The sequence below is a fragment of the Sebastes fasciatus genome, chromosome 1 (assembly GCF_043250625.1).
Source record: "Sebastes fasciatus isolate fSebFas1 chromosome 1, fSebFas1.pri, whole genome shotgun sequence".
In the NCBI taxonomy this organism is placed as follows: Eukaryota; Metazoa; Chordata; class Actinopteri; order Perciformes; family Sebastidae; genus Sebastes; species Sebastes fasciatus.
In genome coordinates this window covers 39,981,290-40,002,511 of record NC_133795.1, presented here as the reverse complement: position 1 = coordinate 40,002,511, position 21,222 = coordinate 39,981,290, and the positions used below count along the sequence as shown (strand labels likewise).

The 21,222-nt window shown below is 39.9% G+C and overlaps 1 protein-coding gene across 1 annotated transcript; it reads left to right on the top strand.

Moving 5' to 3' along the window:
• Positions 1-8,946: 8,946 nt before the first annotated feature.
• LOC141775730 (NACHT, LRR and PYD domains-containing protein 12-like) lies at positions 8,947-19,090 on the top strand. Its single transcript, XM_074649378.1, has 10 exons — positions 8,947-9,169; positions 9,302-9,418; positions 9,785-9,901; positions 12,499-12,596; positions 12,777-14,065; positions 14,207-14,574; positions 15,774-15,950; positions 16,050-16,223; positions 17,912-18,088; positions 18,904-19,090. Exons 1-10 carry the CDS (start codon positions 9,039-9,041, stop codon positions 19,088-19,090), a joined length of 2,835 nt encoding a protein of 944 aa, XP_074505479.1. The 5' UTR covers positions 8,947-9,038.
• Positions 19,091-21,222: the final 2,132 nt, after the last annotated feature.

Genomic DNA, 21,222 nt, shown 5'->3' with positions numbered 1-21,222 from the left:
CTGTACAGGATACGACACCCTCTGTCCTTTACAGTATGACCCTCTCATCGGATAAGGAAAAACTTAACAAAAAAAAACATTTGAACAGGGAGATAAAATGGAAGAAACGTCAGGAAGAGCAACAGAGGAGGGATCCCCCTTCCAGGATGGACAGACGTGCAATAGATGTCGTGTGTACAGAGTAACAACATGATGAAAATACAACATAGACAATCCATGAAAAAAATTATTACAGGTAATGTGAACATAAGTGACAAGATGGATCCAGGAGGATGTCAAGCAGCTTCCAGGCGTCGCCAAACGGATAGAGCCAGAGCAACACAACCTCCTCTCCACGCCAAACCGGTAGAGCCACATCATCATTATTATTACTAATATTAGTGTTATTATTAGTATCATAGTATGAAATTGAAAATAAATTGATTTGAAAGTAAAAAATATATGTATGTGAAAGGAAAATGAAAGGGATATATGTGAGAGGCCTAGAATAAAATATGGCTTGCATTGCCCCTCATAGAGATGTTCATTATGGTGTGTCACAACCCATCTGTGTAATAGATTGTTTAGATATTAAAGCACAAGTATCCATCCTGTCTCCATGAAAAGGAGTGTAGACAACCAGATGTTATATATCATCCTAATAGAAAAAAATCTTCAAGTGCAGTGATACAAAGCAAACACACACACAGACACATAATGACAGATCCTGACAGATTTCTTGTCTCATATCAACACTTACCATCTTAATAACCCCGATGCTTCCTATTTTCCCGGTGACACCGGTGGCCGTTATTCTTCAGCAAGCGAGTTTGTGGAGTGTGGGGGTCTCTGGGATGAATGCTATCTGATGAAACCAATCTGCAGCTATCTCTCTCTCTCTGATGTTGCTATCAGCATCAAATAATATGAAGCTATAAATAATGACAGTGTTAGAATGATAATATATTGTGTCTCTCTTCAGGGTTGAGCATGACACCCTGCAAAGGGATTACTCTTCAATTTATGTCCACTTCTCTGATCTCCAGTTAACTCCTTTTATCAGAGACGCAGTGTAATTGTAATGTTTTTTTGCGGTCCATTACTCTGCCGATATTATTTGCTCACTGCATCACCACTGCCAGAGAAACAGATATTAGATTAAACTGTCTCTTTCCAGCTAATGCATTTCAGCTTCAGCATGCCCTGGTCCCCGTCAAGAAGAAATTGGTATAATTTGTCCACATCGCACTGGGAGGTTGTTAACTGAATGCCAGCAAAATAACAGAGGACAACGGTGCTGTAATTGACAGACAGAGAGGCAACAGACAGCAACAAGGGGCCAGTGTCCAAAGCAACATCATACTCTAGTGTCAGTTTATCAAATATCAAAGATCATTGCTGCTGGTTATTCTTCAGCCATGAGTAGAGGAGAAGAGGAGGAGGTCTCCGTTACTCCTGTTACTGGTTACTACATGAGAGATGCTGCCGATAGCAGTATTGCTGTGCTCGGCCAGAGGCAGACAAAGGACGATTATACTAATAAAGCACTACCATCATGTAGTGAACATAGTATTCATGGGAACATGAGTCGGAAATATACAAGCTATATTATCAGACACTAAATCCCTCTTCAGGTTATTTGAAACTTCAGGGACTTCAATATTAACAGATTTACACACACACAAAATGACAACTTCTCTCAGATATAGCCCTATGGGGTCCCGGGCCAGGGTCCTATAGTCCAGCTGAGGAAACGGGAAAACTGGCCTCCTCTGCCGAGTATCCTTATGTCCAGTCACTGGATAATGAACTGGATGAACTCAGGAGCAGGATGACTTTTCAACGGGATATTAAGAAGTGTGGCGTTGTGTTTTTCACAGAGACTTGGCTCGATCCCGGACTTGGCCGTCCTTGTTATCTCCAGAGGGAGTTTACAATCGGTCGTTCTCTCTGCGGTGTACATTCCACCACACGCCGACACCACCCAAGCACTGGACGAGCTTTATGGAGTTATCGACGGGACCCAGACCTCATAGCCGGAGGATGCTTTCCTTGTGGATTTGAACAACGCCAAACTGAGGAAAGTCCTGCCGAAATACCATCAAAGCATCAGCTGTGCTACGCGTTGAGGTAACACACTCGACCATGTTTACATTCCTTTCCATGAAGGATACAAGACCCTCCCTCGCCCTCCCTTCAGCGAATGTGATCACGTCTCAGTTCTGCTTCTGCCTGCCTATAGGCAGATACTCAAACGTAACTCACCTTTGACGCGGACCACTCAGCGCTGGTCAGAGGCCGTCCTCCTGACTTATCGACCAAATGGATGCGAGGCTCTGATCTCAAACGCACTGCGCATGTTCTCTTTATACATCCATGACTGTGCAGTGGAACGGAACAGTGGAATGACCGTCTTGTTTTTAGGCTGATAATGTTAGCTAACTAACGTCAGTGGTGAACATAACGCTAGCGTTAGACCAGAGGATATTCAGTTTTGTTCTCTGTAAAGTTTGTTGGGAAGTGATGTAAAGTAGACCAGTGCGTTTAATGAGGCGGGAACACCAGGCCAGAGTCGAAATGAGCTCCTTTCGTAGGGTGGCTGGGCCACACTGGCAGTGGGTGCAGCATGCAACAGCTACCTTGCTGAACTGTTTCAACTCGCACGTGTGCAGTGTCTACACCGACAGCGTTGCTACTGCCAGCCCTTTCTTTCTACATTAAGTTTGCCTTTCGTAATGGACATCAATCAGTATCTGAAATTAACTTTTTGACTCACTGGCCAAAGGGGACTGGTTGATGAAAAAATAGACCGGCCAAGCATATTTTTTAAAGGCCAAAATAATAAATTGCCTTTTGGTGTCACATATACAGTTGTTTCAGTACATTTTCATTGATTTAATTTTGGTTTTGGTGTTAACAATGCAGCTAAGATACATTTAAATATTTTTTTATGTGTAAAAAGATTTTACATATGGGCCCCAAAACCGGCCCTGCTAGCTGGTGCGTCCTAAGTTGGACAAGATGCTCCTGTCATGGCGAGAAACGCAGCATGTTACCACGGACAAAATGTGCTTAAGATCTCATTGCAGCCTCATTACCCAAAGAGGATGAAGAGGAGTAAGTATGAGTAAATAAGTGGTTAATATTAGTAACATGATTTCAGCTGTTGCAGAGTTTTGACTCTTCGTCAGCTCACTCACTGTAAATGCTAACGTCGGCTGCTCACTGGTTAGATTGTGTTAACTAATTCTCAGTGTAATCAGGCTTGAAGTTTTTTATGATGTGACTATTTTGGTACAAACGTTAATCCGCCAGTGTGGTGGATAGTCTTCCGAGATTTACTGGCTAAACAAAAAACCTACCCGCATTTGGCACTTCACAGGTGTTATTTCGGACACTGTGTCCAGCCTGCTCTTTCCTGCAAAGACTTTGGTGTTGGCACATCCACTGTTCCCTTTGCAACTCCTCAGCCTTTTCAGTGCTGTGGAAAAGCTGAGCCATCACCACTGAGGCATTCCACAGTGTAATCCTATGGTTCTACATAAAGAGCATGGCAGGTGCAATTACTGAGAATAGTCACAGAAACAAGATAGTGACAGTGTAACAGAAATTAAGGAAAAGTATTTTCAGTGCTCTAAATAATGCACATGAAGATAGATCATGCCTTCTAGAATTACTATAATGTAGTGAATGTGGTGACTTCAATTTTACACCTTTCACAGAGAACTCTGACCTCTGGGTCAGGGAATTGCCCACAAAGACTCAAGGAGGAAAATAAAAGTGACAACTAGCCACTTTACGACAGGTCCTGCATGGCAGACCTTGCACTGATCCTCTTAAAGGGGATCTACAAACACAAATTTCGAAACTTTTTTTTCCGAGTTTACTTGGCAGGTGATTGGATGAATCATCTGTCAATCGAACTAATGAAAGCGAAAGTAACTGAAGGTGAAAACATCGTCGTACTATACATGTTCAGTGTCGTTCTTTGCTCTTCTTTCAATGAGGAAGTACTCTCCAGTTCTGATAGAACTGATGCTATTGCAGCATTTACACTAACATCTTCAGGAGCCGCCATTGTTATTTAGAATGAACAGTCGCCTCTCTGTGTCATCTCACACTATGGGTTCACCGGATCTCAGGTCTCACACACCTAAGCCACGCCCGTAGCTGCCAGTAGCTCCTCACAAGATGCTGATTGGTCTGTTGTCTGGTGAGCCCGACACTAACACATTGCTTTGAGCCTGACAAGATGGATTTTCGTGAGACCTTTGATGGTTAAAAACCTTTGGTTAAATATTGAAAAAGTAAATGTATGGTGTCACACTTTTTCAATATTTAGCTAAGAGGACTGTCTGTCTCTAACTTTAACCAAGTGCTGTGAATTGCCTGTATATAACCGTAAAAAACGTCATCACACTTAAGTTTTGACAAACCAATCGTTGACATAATATAAAATAAAAACATAATCTGGGTAAATACATAATATATAGAGTTAACACTTGCAAATTAAATAGTAGTAGTATTAGTATATTTAGGCTGCAAGGTGGTGCGGTGGTTAGCACCCTTCTGTGTGGAGTTTGCATGTTCTCCCTGTGTTTCTCCGGGTTCTCCGGTTTCCTCCCACAGTCCAAAGACATGCAGGTTCATTGTTGACTCTAAATGTCCCCTAGGTGTGAATGTGAGCGTGAATGGTTGTCTGTGTCAGCCCTGTGATAGTCTGGCAACCTGTCCAGGGTGAACCCCGCCTTCGCCCAATATCAGCTGGGATCGGCTCCAGACCCCCCCCCCCCCACCCCCACCCCCACCCCCCAACCCCACCCCCTCCACGACCCTGAATAGGATAAGTGGTTACAGATAATGGATGGATAGATGGATAGTAGTATATTTAACCCTCATTCACTCACTTATTTACATGCACTGTTGCTACATAGGTATGACCTGTGTGATAGGCTGCCAATTCATATCTGAAACCAAAACAGGGCCAATGATCACAATGTAAACCAAATTGCAGTCACTGTATTTTATGATGAGCTTATGACATGCCCATAATAATCACAAGTAGTAGTGATTTCATCCCAGTGTATTTGTGATTACCTTCGTCCAGAAGGGGGCAGTGTTGCTCCATGTCACAGAGCCACACTGAGAGACAGGAGGAGGCCCAACATACCTACCTGCCCTTCGGTGAAGGGTGACAGCTTCATGTGTTCATCAGGCTGAAACTGAAGACAACAGGCAGGGAATGCTGCATTTGTGCTTGTTCACACTTTGGGATTCATGATGGTCAGATATGGCTCATGTGCCACACTGAAAAGTACACAGTTATTCTTTGGATGTTTGTGTTGTCGCTGGGCCAAATGAGATTCTTAATAACGATGTGTCTGTCTCTGTTCCACCTGTTCATTCATTCAAAAATATAACTCTGTGAATTTATTTTTTCCAAATACATATGCCTATGTCCAAATTGAGTGGAAATGAAATGGAAATGTTTACTAAGACGATGATGTATGTGCAAACAACATGGATGGGAGTAATTCCTAGAGTAATCCATACTAACTATACTAACCATCAAAAGCCTGACTACTTGTTAAACATTCACATATCTAGTGTGAGTTCACTAACCTTTTTCTGTAATGGTTGTGTTAATTTGTGGTAGGAGTTTTGAACTTAAAAGCAGGGGTGGAACTAACAAATTAGATTTACGCTTGTTACTGTAACAAAGTTTTATTTTTGTGCACTTGTATTTAAAAAAAAATAATAGTAATCATAATAGTATTTTTTCTTTCTTAAGTATTTTTTTATCTCAAGTATTGTACTTTGCTACATTTCAAGTTGGAACCATTACAGAGTTACAACAAAAGACACATGAAAAAGTCATGAGGGCAGAGCTCCACAGAGCTCCATGTCCAGAGAGGTGACATTGCACTCAGAGTAACTCATTATGGACTATGGTTAAGAATAGCATTATTGTATCTAAGCATGACTAAAAAAATCATTTAAAAGGCATTTACCTTGATCGCTGATTTAAAGAGGACCTTTTGTGCCATCTCCTTTCCTTTAGTGTGTTATATAGTTTTTTGTGCATGTAAAAAGGTCTTCAAAGTTACAAAGCACACGCCACAGAAACACTGCTCCTGAACTGTTGAAAGCATGGATGTATAAAGTGAAGGAACTGGCCTTCTACCTCCGAGAGGTCAAGGCCCAGTTACGTGCTGGCTAATCTTGTGTGACAAAGAGATTTTCCAAACAGACGGGTTAAAGCATAATAATACAATTTATTCCGAACAATTAATGTTGCATAAGTAAAATAAAAGAGTTTACAGAATTCTGGATCCAATCAACGTGTCCCTGACAACATACAATGCATCGGTCAGTTCGCGAAGTCTGAACCCCGAGCTATCCCTGATCCAGCGTATTTAAGCTTTACACAAATCAATATTCATGAGCTTATGGCACGTGATGTTTTTGCTGCATATCTTCTTTTTTGTTTCTTCTTCTGACTCCATCCTCCCGTGACCTTGTGAAAAGAACAGAACATGCAGTCCCGTGTGCCTCCCCCCTGTCCTCGCCCTTGAGTAGTTCAAAGCCTCTCCAAATGCTGCCGAAGATTATTACAATGTGACTATATAGAAATCTACAGTCACCGAATCACCTCCTCAAGGAACAAAACAGTGCAACAACAACTGAACAGCCCCAAGTCCTTCATTCCTTCACCCTGAGTTATGCCCTTAGAAGCTAATAATTGAGAGACAGTTATTGAGCAATCATGAAACAATACAACAGTTTTCAGCTTCCCTTATAAGCAGGTTATTTCAGGTCATTGTAAGCACTTTTGTACATAATAAATCCAACAAAAGAGAAGTGGCTACAGCGTTGGAGGCGGGCTCTCTTTCATTCCTGTGAACGCTGCTCAGTGGTGCATGAAGCAAAAAAAAGTTAGTCTTCCAAATATAAAATTATCATGTCATAGGGTCCATAGAACAAGCGCACTAGCGTTTCCTTTAATGGTGCTAATTTTGATATCCAGAGTATTAATATAGCAATAAACAACTATTGCAATACATGATGTGACTGGTCTGGTCAGCTTCCCTTTTTCTTCCACCCTGACTCTGTTCCAGGAACAGGGGAGAGAGCATACTACTTTAGTATACTGTGGCAATGTTTATTAACTGCAGCTGCTTGTTAATTGATGAAGCATCATGCTACAGCCTGTGTTGGTGTTCCCTTTCTATTTTGGTCTGTTCAGGTCCACTGCATTTGTATCTGACTTCCCTTAGGTCCCTCTCAGAACAGATCTTTAAACAAACAATAATTTATGCACTTTGGATTCGTATAGGCTGTCCAGTTTGAGATTTGCATTTTGCATAGACCTCTTCCACATACCATAAAAATGATTGTATAGCTTAAAAACTAACACTTGATGTTCTAATGGATGGAATGTTTAGGCTTATATAATTTACAAACCTTTGTCCACTGTCACGGCTGTAACATAAACACCAATCAAGTTTGAATCCTGCCTTTCATATCTTTATTCTTTTCTGTCTTCTGATAACAAATCTGGACAACCACCTTTATTTAACACGGACCTCAAATCATCCCGGCATTAATCTCCTGCCTAACAATAGTGAAATATAACATGGAAGCCCAATAAATTACTCTGTGAAAGCTCTTTAATGGATTTCCCCCAGACTTTTCAATCAATTCTTTTTAGCTTTACAGCACACAACAGGAAAGGGTTCTGATCTTTCATGCACTTTGATATCTTTTTTGAGAAAAAAAGTCAATTTTGGGCAAAAAAGGCAAAGTTTGAGTGTGATTCAATTCAGATAAAAATATCTAATTACTGTAAAGCATATAATGAGATTTTCCACTGAATAGTGTGCAATGGGCACTTTCATCAGTGGTACAGATCTTATTGTATCTCAGGAATGCTGCATTTCAAAAGACTCAGTTGTCACCAATGGTGGAGTACAGCCATGAGCAGACTGTATTCAAAATCTTGAAATGGGAAGAAGGTGCAGGCTGAATGATTTTACACTTCAGTGCTTCTCACTCTCATATGCAGTCTAATGAAAATCTTACAGCTGAATAATATATTAATTTGTTCATCTCAGGTCCTTGTTGAGAATATGTTTCTGTAGGTTACCTTATTTTAATTAATCTTAACAAATGTGATGTTTGAATAAATATAATTTTGATGTAATATCATAAAGCAGCTGTTTATGAATTTGTAATGAGTTTTAAATAACACCTTTATCACTTATATTTTTCCACGAGTGGACCACACTCACACACACACACACACACACACACACATACATACGTGTTTATAGACAATATCAGGACTTTAAAAAAAAGGGACTAATGGGCACCTGCCTTTCCCAAGGTCCTAGAGACTTGGGAATCAAAATATTTACGAGCCATGCTTCTCCGAATACATCAAGCTGTTGAGATTTTGTTTAAGGCTATATTTCAGTCAGACCTGATTTTAATGCTGCAGACGCTCTAGACTACTGTGATGATTTTTCTGTGCGTCCTGATATTGAAGTGTTATATTGTGTTATTATAGATGGAGAGGGAAGGAGCCACACTGATCATTTGATCCAGGTACATGAACAGGAAGGGAAGCCTGACTCTTAAAGTGTAAAATTTCAAAACATTTTGAGTCACCAGAGCAGAAGGAGGAAGACTGAAGACTGAAGCAGGGTGAGTGTTAATCCAACATTTTATTATTTCACCGTCAAAGTATCTGAGTAAGTTTTATCCCTGTGGACTGTAGAGGAGAGAAATGTTAGAATGAACTCAACAGTTTGATTCATCTGTGAACACAAAGTCATAACTGGCTGAATAATACTCATTAAACCTGCCGTAACCCAAGAAAACAAGCAGAGATTTAAAGAGAACTGACCAGGTGGAGTGCTGGGTGGTTTTATTATACTGTATACTGTGTGTGTTACTTCCTGTTTTCTCAGCCTGTGACTCTTGAACAAACTTGTTTCCTTTACATACTCACAGTCAGTGTTCCTGTTTTACCTCTCGGACTGACTTCAGATCAGAAGATGAGTGATTGTGTGGAGGAAGAGGAGGACAGAGCAGAGCCTCTAGTCTCCAGCTGTCTGTCTATGAAGAGTGACGGGTCCAAAGATCTTCCTCCATTCTTCAGTAATGAACCTGGACCCTCAGAGTCAAAGTAAGAGACTGTTTTTACTGTAAACTGACCTCCTTATTGTCGACAGCAGCAGTAGTTTGTGTGTTTAGAGCGACCTTAATGACCTAAAAAGAGATTCATGTGATATGAAGTAAATCATCTTGATGTTTGCAGAGTTCAGTACAGACCGAGAGCAGAGTCTCCAGTACCCAGCTGTCTGTCTATGAAGAGTGACCGGTCCAAAGATGCTATTCTGAAATTCAGTAAGGAACCTGGACCCTCAGACACAAAGTAAGAGCTGCTACTAACTCATTTACATCACTCATTTTTCAGCCATCTCCGCCAATGTTTTCTGTTGATTTTGTTTGTATATTAAAGTTTTCACTGAAGTTTATTTGCCAACTAAAATTTAACAAACTTCTTGTGACACAGACAAAGCTAAATCATTTGTGCCATCTTCCTCTCAGTATCTGTGACAGCTGTCAGTCACCTAGAAGAGATGTGATGTGATCAAATAGGACGGATACAAACTTTTAAACCTCCTAATTATTGACAGTAGCAGTAGTTTGTGTATTTAGAGCTAATTAGATGGCTTTAACATCAGACAATTTATCAAGGATTCATGTGATATGAGTTCAATCATCTGTGTGTTTGCAGAGTTCAGTACAGACCGAGAGCAGAGTCTCCAGTACCAAGCTGTCTGTCTATGAAGAGTGACTGGTCCATACCCAGACCTCCAGACTTCAGTGATGAACCTGGACCCTCAGAGTCAAAGTAAGAGACTATTTTTACTGTAAGCTGACCTGGTGGACGATGATGCATTGAGGATGGAGACTAAACATTCTGCTAAAAGATTTACATTTGTCAACATGCAGCTTCATGTTGTACTAATTGAGCAAGAAGAAGTGTAATTTCTGGCTACCATCTATGTTTTGATTATGAAAAAGAGTTGCAAGTCAGGAAAATGGCTTAAATTATTCTTTATTATGCAACAGACAATAGTTTTTTCTTTCAGATGTTGAGAAGAATCTTAGTCGTATAAGTCTGAAAAGAACACATTCGATTTTAATCACATTGATATAAACATAAAAATAAGATAACATTTGACCAAAACTCATTTTAAGTCAACCTCTTCAAGCCAAAAGAGATTCTCATGAACACACCGTGTTAAAAAGCTGATTTGTGTGATACATACGCCCTCATAGATAAACTCAAAGGTCAAAGGTTCCCTTTAAATGAATAACAGAGCAGAAGGAGAAAAAACTGAAGCCTGATGCATTTTATTACTTTACTGCCAAAGTGTCTGAGTCAGTTTCCTCCCTGTGGACTGTAGAGGAGAGAAATGTGCAATTTGCGCGGCCAAGAGCAAGTTGCAGTTCTTTTTTTCCCATCATGTTATATAGCCTCCAGAATAATATCAATGTTTTAAAAGTGGACAAAGAGAGCTGATTATGTCCTTTACTGATTCACAGTCACTTTGGGCAGTTTAGTTTGAGTTAGTTAGGTTTGAACTGAGGTTAGAAGTGGTCTAAATATTGAGGTAGACTAGCAATCTAAGACACACAGCATGTAACATTGGTGTTCCTTGTTATAATACAATAATATCAATGTTATAAAAATGGCCGTTGTTCCTCTTTAATAAACAAACTTCAGCCAGGTCACTGTAGGGATTCTACTGTAATAGGTTTTGGTTATTAGCAAATTAATTAATAAATAATAATATAATTATTAATATTAGTAAAGATTATCAATAAACATTAATAATAAACGGGGCACCACCCTGGAATCAGGGACCAATGACCAAAACGTTAATATAGTCTCATTATATATGCTAAACTATCAATTTCGAACGTTGATTAATAATTAAATTAATAACTATAACCAAAATAGATAGTAAAGGTTGAAGGATATCGGAGTTCTTGACATAGTTGAGGTTGGCATTATTCACTCTTGTGCAACATTAAAGAGACCAGCATGTATATTCCACAAACATTTATTTACAAGATAATAAAGGTTTAAAATACAATATTAATCTAACTAAATAACTAAACTAAACAAACCAAACAAAGTGTGTAAGCATGTGTGTGTGTGTGTGTGAGAGAGAGAGAGAGAGAGAGAGAGAGAGAGAGAGAGAGAGAGAGAGAGAGAGAGAGAGAGAGAGAGAGAGTGACTCTAGACAAGATGGCTTCTTGTCTCAGGATGTCTGTATGGCCTAGACAAAATGGCGAGCACTGTAAAACTACAAAGATGGCTGAATCAAAGATGGCGGAATCAAAGATGGCCGTCAGCATGACCTCTTTGTTCTTCTGAGCACATGTGCTCAAGAAGGACAAAGAGGGGGGGGGGGGGGGGTGATGTGGGGGTTAAGATTATCTGAAGCTGTATGTTTATGTTTAACTAATTCACAGTTTCTGTATGTGATCTTAATGTGTGTCAGATAGTGCAGTGGGTTAGAAAAGATGGTTAGTTTGCATGCAAGACCTTGTCTATGTGAAGCATACACTAAACACATCAGATGTGGCAAAGCCAGTTACCCAAAAATCAAATACAGATAAATCACCACAGTCAATACAGGTACATTCTAGAAATCAAAGTTTAACTGTCTTGCTCAGCCATGTGCGATTGCTAATGCTAAGGTAAGCCCAGTACGTTACCGATGGAAGAACAGGGTTTGTAATTCCATGTGTTAAAGTTGTGGTTCCAAGTCAAAGAGGTCGTCTTTGCTGTGCAGATTGGTTAGCTTGGTGCTAACTGTGAGAATGCAGGCGCTCGCGTCTTCTGTTTTTGGTTCCTTGTGTTGCTAGGTCTGTTTCCTAACAGACCATAGATCAGAAGCAGAACTGCTTTGCAGGTTCTGGAGAGCGGCGGCTCACCTCAAGCGGTTCGGCTTGGGTTGAGGAGATGAGTAGAAAGAGAGCGCAGCAGCTCACCTCTCTCAGGTCAGGAGAGATGAGGAGATGAGAAGAAAGAGGAGGAACAAAGGACATTCCTCTGGTTTTGTTCTGTGTGAATTTCACACCTAGGTGTGAAATGTTAGAGTGGCCAATGGAGAGTGAGCTTGGTCCACGGCCAATGGTAGCATACCTCCAGGATTCTGGGAGACAGTTCACTGTGTCTGCCACCAGAAATGGCAGGTCCCTACATCACTAATTTTTTAATAAGACAGTCAGATAGGAAAAGCAGCTAATTCTTTTTTATGAAAGCAGGAGAGTTCAAATAAAGGAATATTTTCATTACAGACTGAATGCTGAATTCAGTACCAACACTTTAACTCTTCTCTGTGACCATCTGAGCTTCAGTGTCGGCCAAGTCTTGATATTCTTCAACAACAATCAACAAATGATTTTAGTAATAACGTAATGTCTCCAAAGAGAGAAGAAGATGAATCATGCTTCTGTGGAGGAGCTGATGACCAGATCCAGAACCAGACATGGACCTCAGACAGCCAGTCAGACCAGCACTGTACAAAGTAAGACTGTAGCTATTAAAATAAATATATGAATCACGTTGACGTTAGTTTTGACTTCAAGAAGGGATGATGACTTTATAACCTTTACTTCTTTATATGTTCTTATATTGATTATTTTCATATTGGCATTTGAAATAATACGTTTCTTTGTTTTGTCTTAAACTTGTCTCTCTCTTTCAGCAGATAGAGGTCTGCAGGAGGTTGTAGATGAACATAAGATCAGTCTGAGGAGGAGATGTGAATGTGTGACTGAAGGAAGTGATGAAACAGGAAGTGGAACCCTCCTCAACAGGATCTACACTGAGCTCTACATCACAGAGGGACAGAGTGAAGAGGTTAATACCCAACAGGAGGTGAGGCAGCTTGAGACAGCTTCCAAGAAGAAGACCCTTCATGACGCTCCAATCAAGTGCCACGACATCTTTAAAGCCTTACCTGACCAACAGGGACACATCAGAGTCGTTCTGACGAACGGCGTCGCTGGCGCTGGAAAAACCTTCTCAGTGCAGAAGTTCACTCTGGACTGGGCAGAGGGCTTGGAAAACCAAGATGTCAGTCTGGTGGTTCTGCTTTCGTTCAGGGAGCTGAACTTGATCAGAGATGAGCAGTACAGTCTTCTCATGCTGCTCCATGTTTTCCATCCAATATTACAGAAGGTCACAGCAGAGACGCTCGCTGTCTGTAAAGTTCTGCTCATCTTTGACGGCCTGGATGAAAGCAGACTTTCACTGGATTTCCACAACAATGAAGTTGTGTCTGATGTCACCCAGAAGTCATCAGTCAACGTGCTGTTGACAAACCTCATCCAGGGGAATCTGCTTCCCTCAGCTCTCGTCTGGATAACTTCCCGACCTGCAGCAGCCAATCAGATCCCTCTTGCATGTGTTGACAGGGTAACAGAAGTACGAGGCTTCACTGAGGCCCAGAAGGAGGAGTACTTCAGGAGGAGAGTCAGTGATGAAGAGCTGTCCAGCAGAATCATCTCACACATCAAGACATCCAGGAGCCTCCACATCATGTGTCTAATCCCAGTCTTCTGCTGGATCACTGCTACAGTTCTGGACCACATATTGACTACAGACCAGAGAGGAGAGTTGCCCAAGACCCTGACTGACATGTACTCACACTTCCTGGTGGTTCAGACAAAGAGGAAGAAGCAGAAGTATGGTGAGGGACGTGAGACGAGTCCACAGGAGCTGACGGAGGCTGACGGGGAAGTTCTTCTGAAGCTGGGGAGGCTGGCGTTTGAACATCTGGAGAAAGGAGACATCATGTTCTACCAAGAAGACCTGGAGCGGTGTGGTCTTGATGTCATAGAGGCCTCGGTGTACTCAGGAGTTTGTACAGAGATCTTCAAAAGAGAGTGTGTGATCTTCCAGAAAACAGTCTACTGCTTTGTTCACCTGAGCATTCAGGAGTTTCTGGCTGCAGTCTACATGTTCCACTGTTACACAAACAGGAACACTAAGGTACTGAAGTACTTCCTGGGGAAAAAATATGTTCATTCAAGCCTGGATGACTTCCTGAAGAGAGCCATGGAGAATTCCCTTGAAAGTAAAAATGGCCACCTGGACCTGTTTGTTCGCTTCCTTCATGGCCTCTCTCTGGAGTCCAACCAGAGACTCTTAGGAGGTCTGCTGGGTCGGACAGACGACGGTCCAGAAATCAGCCAGAAAATCATCAACAACCTGAAGCAGATGAACATGGATGATACCAAAACCTCTCCTGACAGAAGCATCAACATCTTCCACTGTCTGACGGAGATGAATGACCACTCGGTACATCAGGAGATCCAAGAGTTCCTGAAGTCAGAGAACAGATCAGAGAAGAAACTCTCTGTGATCCACTGCTCAGCTCTGGCCTACATGCTGCAGATGTCAGAAGAGGTTCTGGATGAGTTGGACCTGAAGAAGTACAACACATCAGAGCAGGGACGAGGGAGACTGATTCCAGCTGTGAGGAACTGCAGAAAAGCTCTGTAAGTCCAGATGTGATTAACTTTATAGATCAGTGTAGATTAGTAGTTTAGCTATTAAAATAAACACCCTATAAAATTCTCATTATCCTTCAAATAGTGTTCCACATTTTTATTACATAAATTATGTCAGCACCGACAACGTCGGGCCACGAGGACCCTATTGAAACTGTAGGAATTATTATTATTAGCACAAATTAATCGTATTTTTGAGGGCCTTAACATGCTCAAAAAGTTGTTAAACTTGGCACACTTATCAGACGCGGTGAAAAATTTATTATTTTAAGGGTCTTGGGCTCAGGTGTTGCAAAATGGCTCACTAGCGCCCCCTACAAAGTCGGAAAAATTGAGCCCCCCGTTCAGGTTTTGCCTACATGTATGACATTTGGCAGACAGATGTAACATGTGGAGACGCACAAAAAAGCCTCTTGAAGGTATGCCCAAAACTCAACAGGAGGTCAACCATTTTGAATTCAATGTGCGATTTTTGCCCATTTTTAGCGTTTTATAGGCCGTGTACTTTAATAAACTCCTCCTACAGATTTAATAAGGTTGACTTGAAATTTGACCTTAATGATGAAAAGTTAATAAAATCCTGAGATTTTATCTAACGACCTATCTAAAGACCGATTTGTGCAATTCAAAATGAAACAGGATGTTGTTGTAACTCCAGTGTACATAGTCTGATCTACCCGAAATTTCTCAGCCATGATGATGGTCCAGGCCTGAGGTCATGTACATGCCAATATAGACTGATGGCCCCGCCCCTACACGTTAGCCCCGCCCCATTTCATAACTCATGAACCGGTTGTCGTAGAGTCTTGTGGGAGGCATCATTGAACTCAGCAGGGAGATTGTCTTCATTAGTGACGATGTTCCCGAAGGTGCGAGGGTCCGTTCATCGCTGCTTGCATCTTTAATTAGATTTGATTCTTTATTTTCCTGTTTTTTTTTGTCTATTTGTTAAAACTATTTTTAATCTATTTCTGAATTGCACTGTATGTAATCTATTTTGTAGCTGCTCTGTATATATTCAATCTTTAAAGCAAGTTTTAAACATGTTTTTGAAAAGTGTTGTATAGATAAATGATTATTATTATTAAAATTGATTATGTAACTCATGCTTAAGCAGTCACTGTGTTCACAAGTGACAATTATGGGATCGTTTTGATAAAGTGTCCTCTTTCATATAATCATGACAGATTTCCTCGCTGTGGATTCTCAGAAACTCACTGTGAAGTTGTGGCCTCAGCTCTGAAGTCCAACCCCTCCCATCTGAGAGAGCTGGACCTGAGGGACAACTTCAACCTAAAGGAGGCAGGAGTAAAGCTGCTTTCTGCTGGACTGGAGAGTCCAAACTGTAGACTGGAGACTCTGAGGTCAGTTAACTGACTGGAGCTAATGAAGTTTTTTATAAATTAAATGTTTTCAGCTGATTATAAATTATTTTTTATCTACATAATTTATTCTTTATTCAGATTTTGCCGCTGCAGGTTGTCAGAGATCAGCTGTGCTTCTCTGGTCTCAGCTCTGAAGTCCAACCCCTCCCATCTGAGAGAGCTGGAGCTGAGTGAAAACAAGCTGAAGGATTCAGGAGTAAAGCTGCTTTGTGGTTTTCTGGAGAGTCCACACTGTAGACTGGAGACTCTGAGGTCAGACACCATTTTTTACTTGTGTACTGAGCTTAATATGATGTGAAGGTTGTGGTGACACTAAACTGCAGACATAAGGCTGATATTATACTGATCCACAATGAGTATCTTAATGCTACAGTCCATTTTCTTCTTCAGTGGTTTAGTCCATTGACTGTGGCAGAGAAATGTTGAGCTACACATTTAAAACCTTCATTTATCACAACACTTGACTTTCATCATGTTAAAATAAATTATAAAAAAACATAAATATGAAGAATATATAAATAATCTCTATTTCAGTTATCAGACAATAACAAATATATTCAGTATTTGTTTTTTCTATACATTTTATGAAGAGTTTAAACTGAAGAAGAAGAAGAAGAAGAAGAAGAAGAAGAAGAAGAAGAAGTATCTTAATGCTATTTTCTTCTTCAGTGGTTTAGTCCATTGACTGTGGCAGAGAAATGTTGAGCTACACATTTAAAACCTTAATATATCACAACTTCTCATGCTGATTTTAAATTTTCTTACTTTGAGGGTACAGCAGGTTTTCGTGAATGGACAAATGTCAAAGATGTCCAAATCAACTTGTGTTCCCTCTGGGAGAATCAGGTGGTAAAGGAGGCAAAGAATATTATTAGCCAACCTCTTCATGTTCTGTCTCCTGAATTTTCATTGATGCCTTCAGGCCGCCCTTATCAGGCACCTCTGAGGAGAACTAACCCTTACTCCAATTCTTTTATTCCTTCTGCTATCAGGTTATTAAACTCAGACAGTAGTCATTTCATGTGAGATTTTTATTGACAGTTCCCTTACATGATAAATAATGTAACAATGTCTATTTATTATTTATTTGTTTTCTCTTTATCTATTTTATTGCTATTTATTGTATTTATTCTATTTGTATTAACTTATCTGCTGTCCTTCACCAACCTCTGTTTGTCAGTTTTACTGATCTGTGATTTACATAACATTTTGGATGTTTGTCTGGATGTTGTCTGTGTGTGTTTGTGGGGTAAACTGTGAATTGGATTACCCTTCTTGGGATCAATAAAGTTGTCTGAATTTGAATCAACACCTGACTTTCACCATGTTAAAATAAAATATAAAAAAAAGTATGAAGAATAAATAAATAATCTCTATTTCAGCTATCAGACAATAACAAATATATTTAGTATTTACTTTTTCTATAAATATTATGAAGTTATATGATGCTTATACTGACTGAAGAGTTTAAACTGAAGATGCTTTGATTTTATGACTGCACTATTCCTAAAATATATATTATAGATGAGTTTTGTTCACATTTCCCCAAAATCCATCCTAACATATTTGACATCTTTAGAAACTTTGAGATCTTGACTTGAATCTTGATTCAGTTTCTGTGGTTTTTATTTCTGTTTGGCTGGTCAACATGAGTTTGTATAGATGGATCCACTGATGGAGCTGTCAGAGTTTAAGAGGTGAAGTCACTACGTCTTTATTCAAGTAGCAGCACGTTGTCATTAATATTAATGAGAGCTCTGTTTCACCGTTTGTATTTTACAGTTTTTTACCTGCATCCTGTTAGCTTCAGGTGTTTGGAGTTTACATTTTCTAAACTTCTACGTTCTAAACCTTCTTTCGCTCTGAACACATTATTAAACATTTAATGATTTCAAGCAGGAACGTGTCTTCTAAAGTTAAATCATTTATTCTATATTCAGATTGAGTTTCTGCAGGTTATCAGAGATCAGCTGTGCTTCTCTGGCCTCAGCTCTGAAGTCCAACCCCTCCCATCTGACAGAGCTGGATCTGAGTGACAACAACGATCTGCAGGATTCAGGAGTGAAGCTGCTTTGTTGTTTTCTGGAGAGTCCACACTGTAAACTGGAGACTCTGAGGTCAGACACCAATATTTACTTGTGTACTAAGATTAATATGATGTGAAGGTTGTGGTGACACTAAACTGCAGACATAAGGCTGATATTATACTGATCCACACTGAGTATCTTAATGCTAAAGTCCATTTTCTTCTTTAGTGGTTTAGTCCATTGACTGTGGTAGAGAAATGTTGAGCTACACATTTAAAACCTTCATATATCACAACACTTGACTTTCATAATGCTAAAATAAATTATAAAAAAACATAAATATGAAGAATAAATAAATAATCTCTATTTCAGCTATCAGACAATAACAAATATATTCAGTATTTGTATTTTCTATACATTTTATGAAGAGTTTGAACTGAAGATGCTTTGATTTTATGATTGCACTATTCCTGAAATATATATTATAGATGAGTTTTGTTCACATTTACCCAAAATCTATCCTGACATATTCGACATCTTTAGACACTTTGAGATCTTGACTTGAATCTTGATTCAGTTTCTGTGGTTTTTATTTGTGTTTGGCTGCTCAACATTAGTTTGTAGAGATGGATCCACTGGTGGAGCTGTCAGAGTTTAAGAGGTGAAGTCACTACGTCTTTATTCGAGTAGCAGCACGTTTTCATTAATATTAATGAGAGCTCTGTTTCACTGTTTGTATTTTACAGTTTTTAACCTGCATCCTGTTAGCTTCAGGTGTTTGGAGTTTACATTTTCTAAACTTCTACATTCTAAACCTTCTTCAGCTCTGAACACATTATTAAACATTTAATGATTTCCAGCAGGAACGTTGTCTTCTAAACTTACATCATTTATTCTTTATTCAGTTTGTGGGGCTGCAGTTTGTCAGAGATCAGCTGTGCTTCTCTGGACTCAGCTCTAAAGTCCAACCCCTCCCATCTGAGAGAGCTGGAGCTGAGCTTCAACAAGCTGCAGGATTCAGGAGTGAAGCTCCTGTCTGGTTTTCTGGAGAGTCCACACTGTAGACTGGAGACTCTGGGGTCAGTTCACTGACTCTCTGTTACTATTAGAGATCTTATATGTTTAATTAACAATTGAACCTGATTACATCCATTACTTCATAGATGTTAATGTCCTTTTCTTCATATTTTCATGTTTCTTGAACTAAATTTAGTCTGCAGTCACAAAAGACTTGTGTTTCTTAAAGAAAGTGTAGAAAATGTCCACTGTTAGTTGTTAAAGTAAATTAATGTTTATCATTGTTGGCAAATGGTCACATCTGGATACAGAAGATCCTCTGAACTAATATTGGTTCTAAATTCATCAAGTTTACTTCATGAATTAGAAATATTTCTCTGGTTGTCAACGTATTCCACAAATAATGTCTGATCATTGATATTGATCCTTCAGCACACACATATAGATGAACACAGAGATCATCAGCATGTTATTGATGTGTGTTGACATGTATAGGTGTATGAATGTTGTGGTGACATTTGGATGATATCTGTAGAAGGCTGACATTATGATGATCCACAATAACACAATGACAAAGTCACTCTTCTCATTTTAGGGAAAAGCTCATTGATTAGGACATAGTAATGTTGAGCTACACATTTAAAACCTGAACACATCTGATTGGATTATAAAGTGATTTTTATCTTCATCATTTATTCTTTATTCAGATTGAGTTTCTGCAGGTTGTCAGAGATCGGCTGTGCTTCTCTGGCCTCAGCTCTGAAGTCCAACCCCTGCAATCTGAGAGAACTGGATCTGAGCGGAAACAAGCTGAAGGATTCGACAGTGAAGCTGATGTCTGATCTTGTGAAGAGTCCACAATGTAGACTGGCGACTCTGAGGTCAGTAGAGGGTCGGATTCGGTCCATGCTGGTTCCAGCAATATTGTTGTGATGCGTTTCCTCAGTTAAGCTGTGAGAGGAGAACGGTGACACAGAGAGAGAGAGAACAGTCAGCCAATCAGATCAGACAGAAGCTTGTTGTGATCATGTGTTAGAGTTGATGTGAAGAAGATGTTGTTGTTGTGTTCACGTCGCCAGGAAATAAAGCTGGATTACCACTGACAGCATCACAACATGTATAGAGACAGCGGTCTTCATCCATCAAACAAATGTCTAACCATCAAATCTGATCAGAAAGTCTTTATTCTCTCATTGATCAGTTCATCTTTGTCACAGCTCTGAGAACAGTCCGACTGAAGCCTCAAATCACTGGCTCTTATTTCATAGAACCATGGTTTCATTTAGTAACCATGATGTGGTCTGCCAAAACAGCTATTAAAAGAGAGTAACGGGATGAGGGTGTGGAGTTTAGTGTCTTTTGTAACTCGTTCCACTCACAAGGAGCCGCAAACTGGAATGAGTGACGACCAGAGGAGGTGCAGACTTTAGGAACGACCACACTAATGAATTTACTAGAACAGAAATTGCAGTTACTGTTGCAGATATTGAGTAGTGAGCAGAGATATGGAGGTTGGTTCTGCTAATGATAGTTTTATAAATGAACTGTGTGCTGCATCAGTGACAGACAGCTGATGAAGGGAGTCTCTGTAAACACTGATTCATGACTTCTGTTCTCTTCTTCTCTCATCAGATTGAAGCCGTGGTGATCTCTGTCAGAGTGAGGGATCAGAAAAGTGGATGTGTTGAGAGGATCAGTCGTGTCCTGATGATCCACAGAGGTTCACCACCTGGACCTGCATCTTATTTTGTCTTTTTTTTTTTATTCATTCATTCATATATTCTGAATCCAAAATGCCTCTGCAGAATAGTTCAGTTTATGACATCATTAACCTCTAGATTAACACATTTGAATAGATCTTTCTGCTTTGCTTTGTGTCGCAGCTCCACCCTGTGGAACGATGGAGTTTTGCTGTTTATTTCAACATTTTTCTAAATAAGTTAATAAAGTTACGCTTTTGAAACTGAGCCCTCCAGGAAGAGGGCCAGGCTTTGATGCCCATTTTTGTAGTGGCCAAACAGCGGTACTACAACTTTCTTGTCTGTCACGTGATGCCGTTGGGCCCAAAAATACTTTTTCCCATAGACTTACATTGGGAAAGAGACGTCTGTAACTCAGAGGATGATTTTTTTTTTAGGTGAAACTTCCCGGTATGAACACTCTAATAGCCCTTATTTATATCAATATGTCCTAAAAGTTGTAAGTGT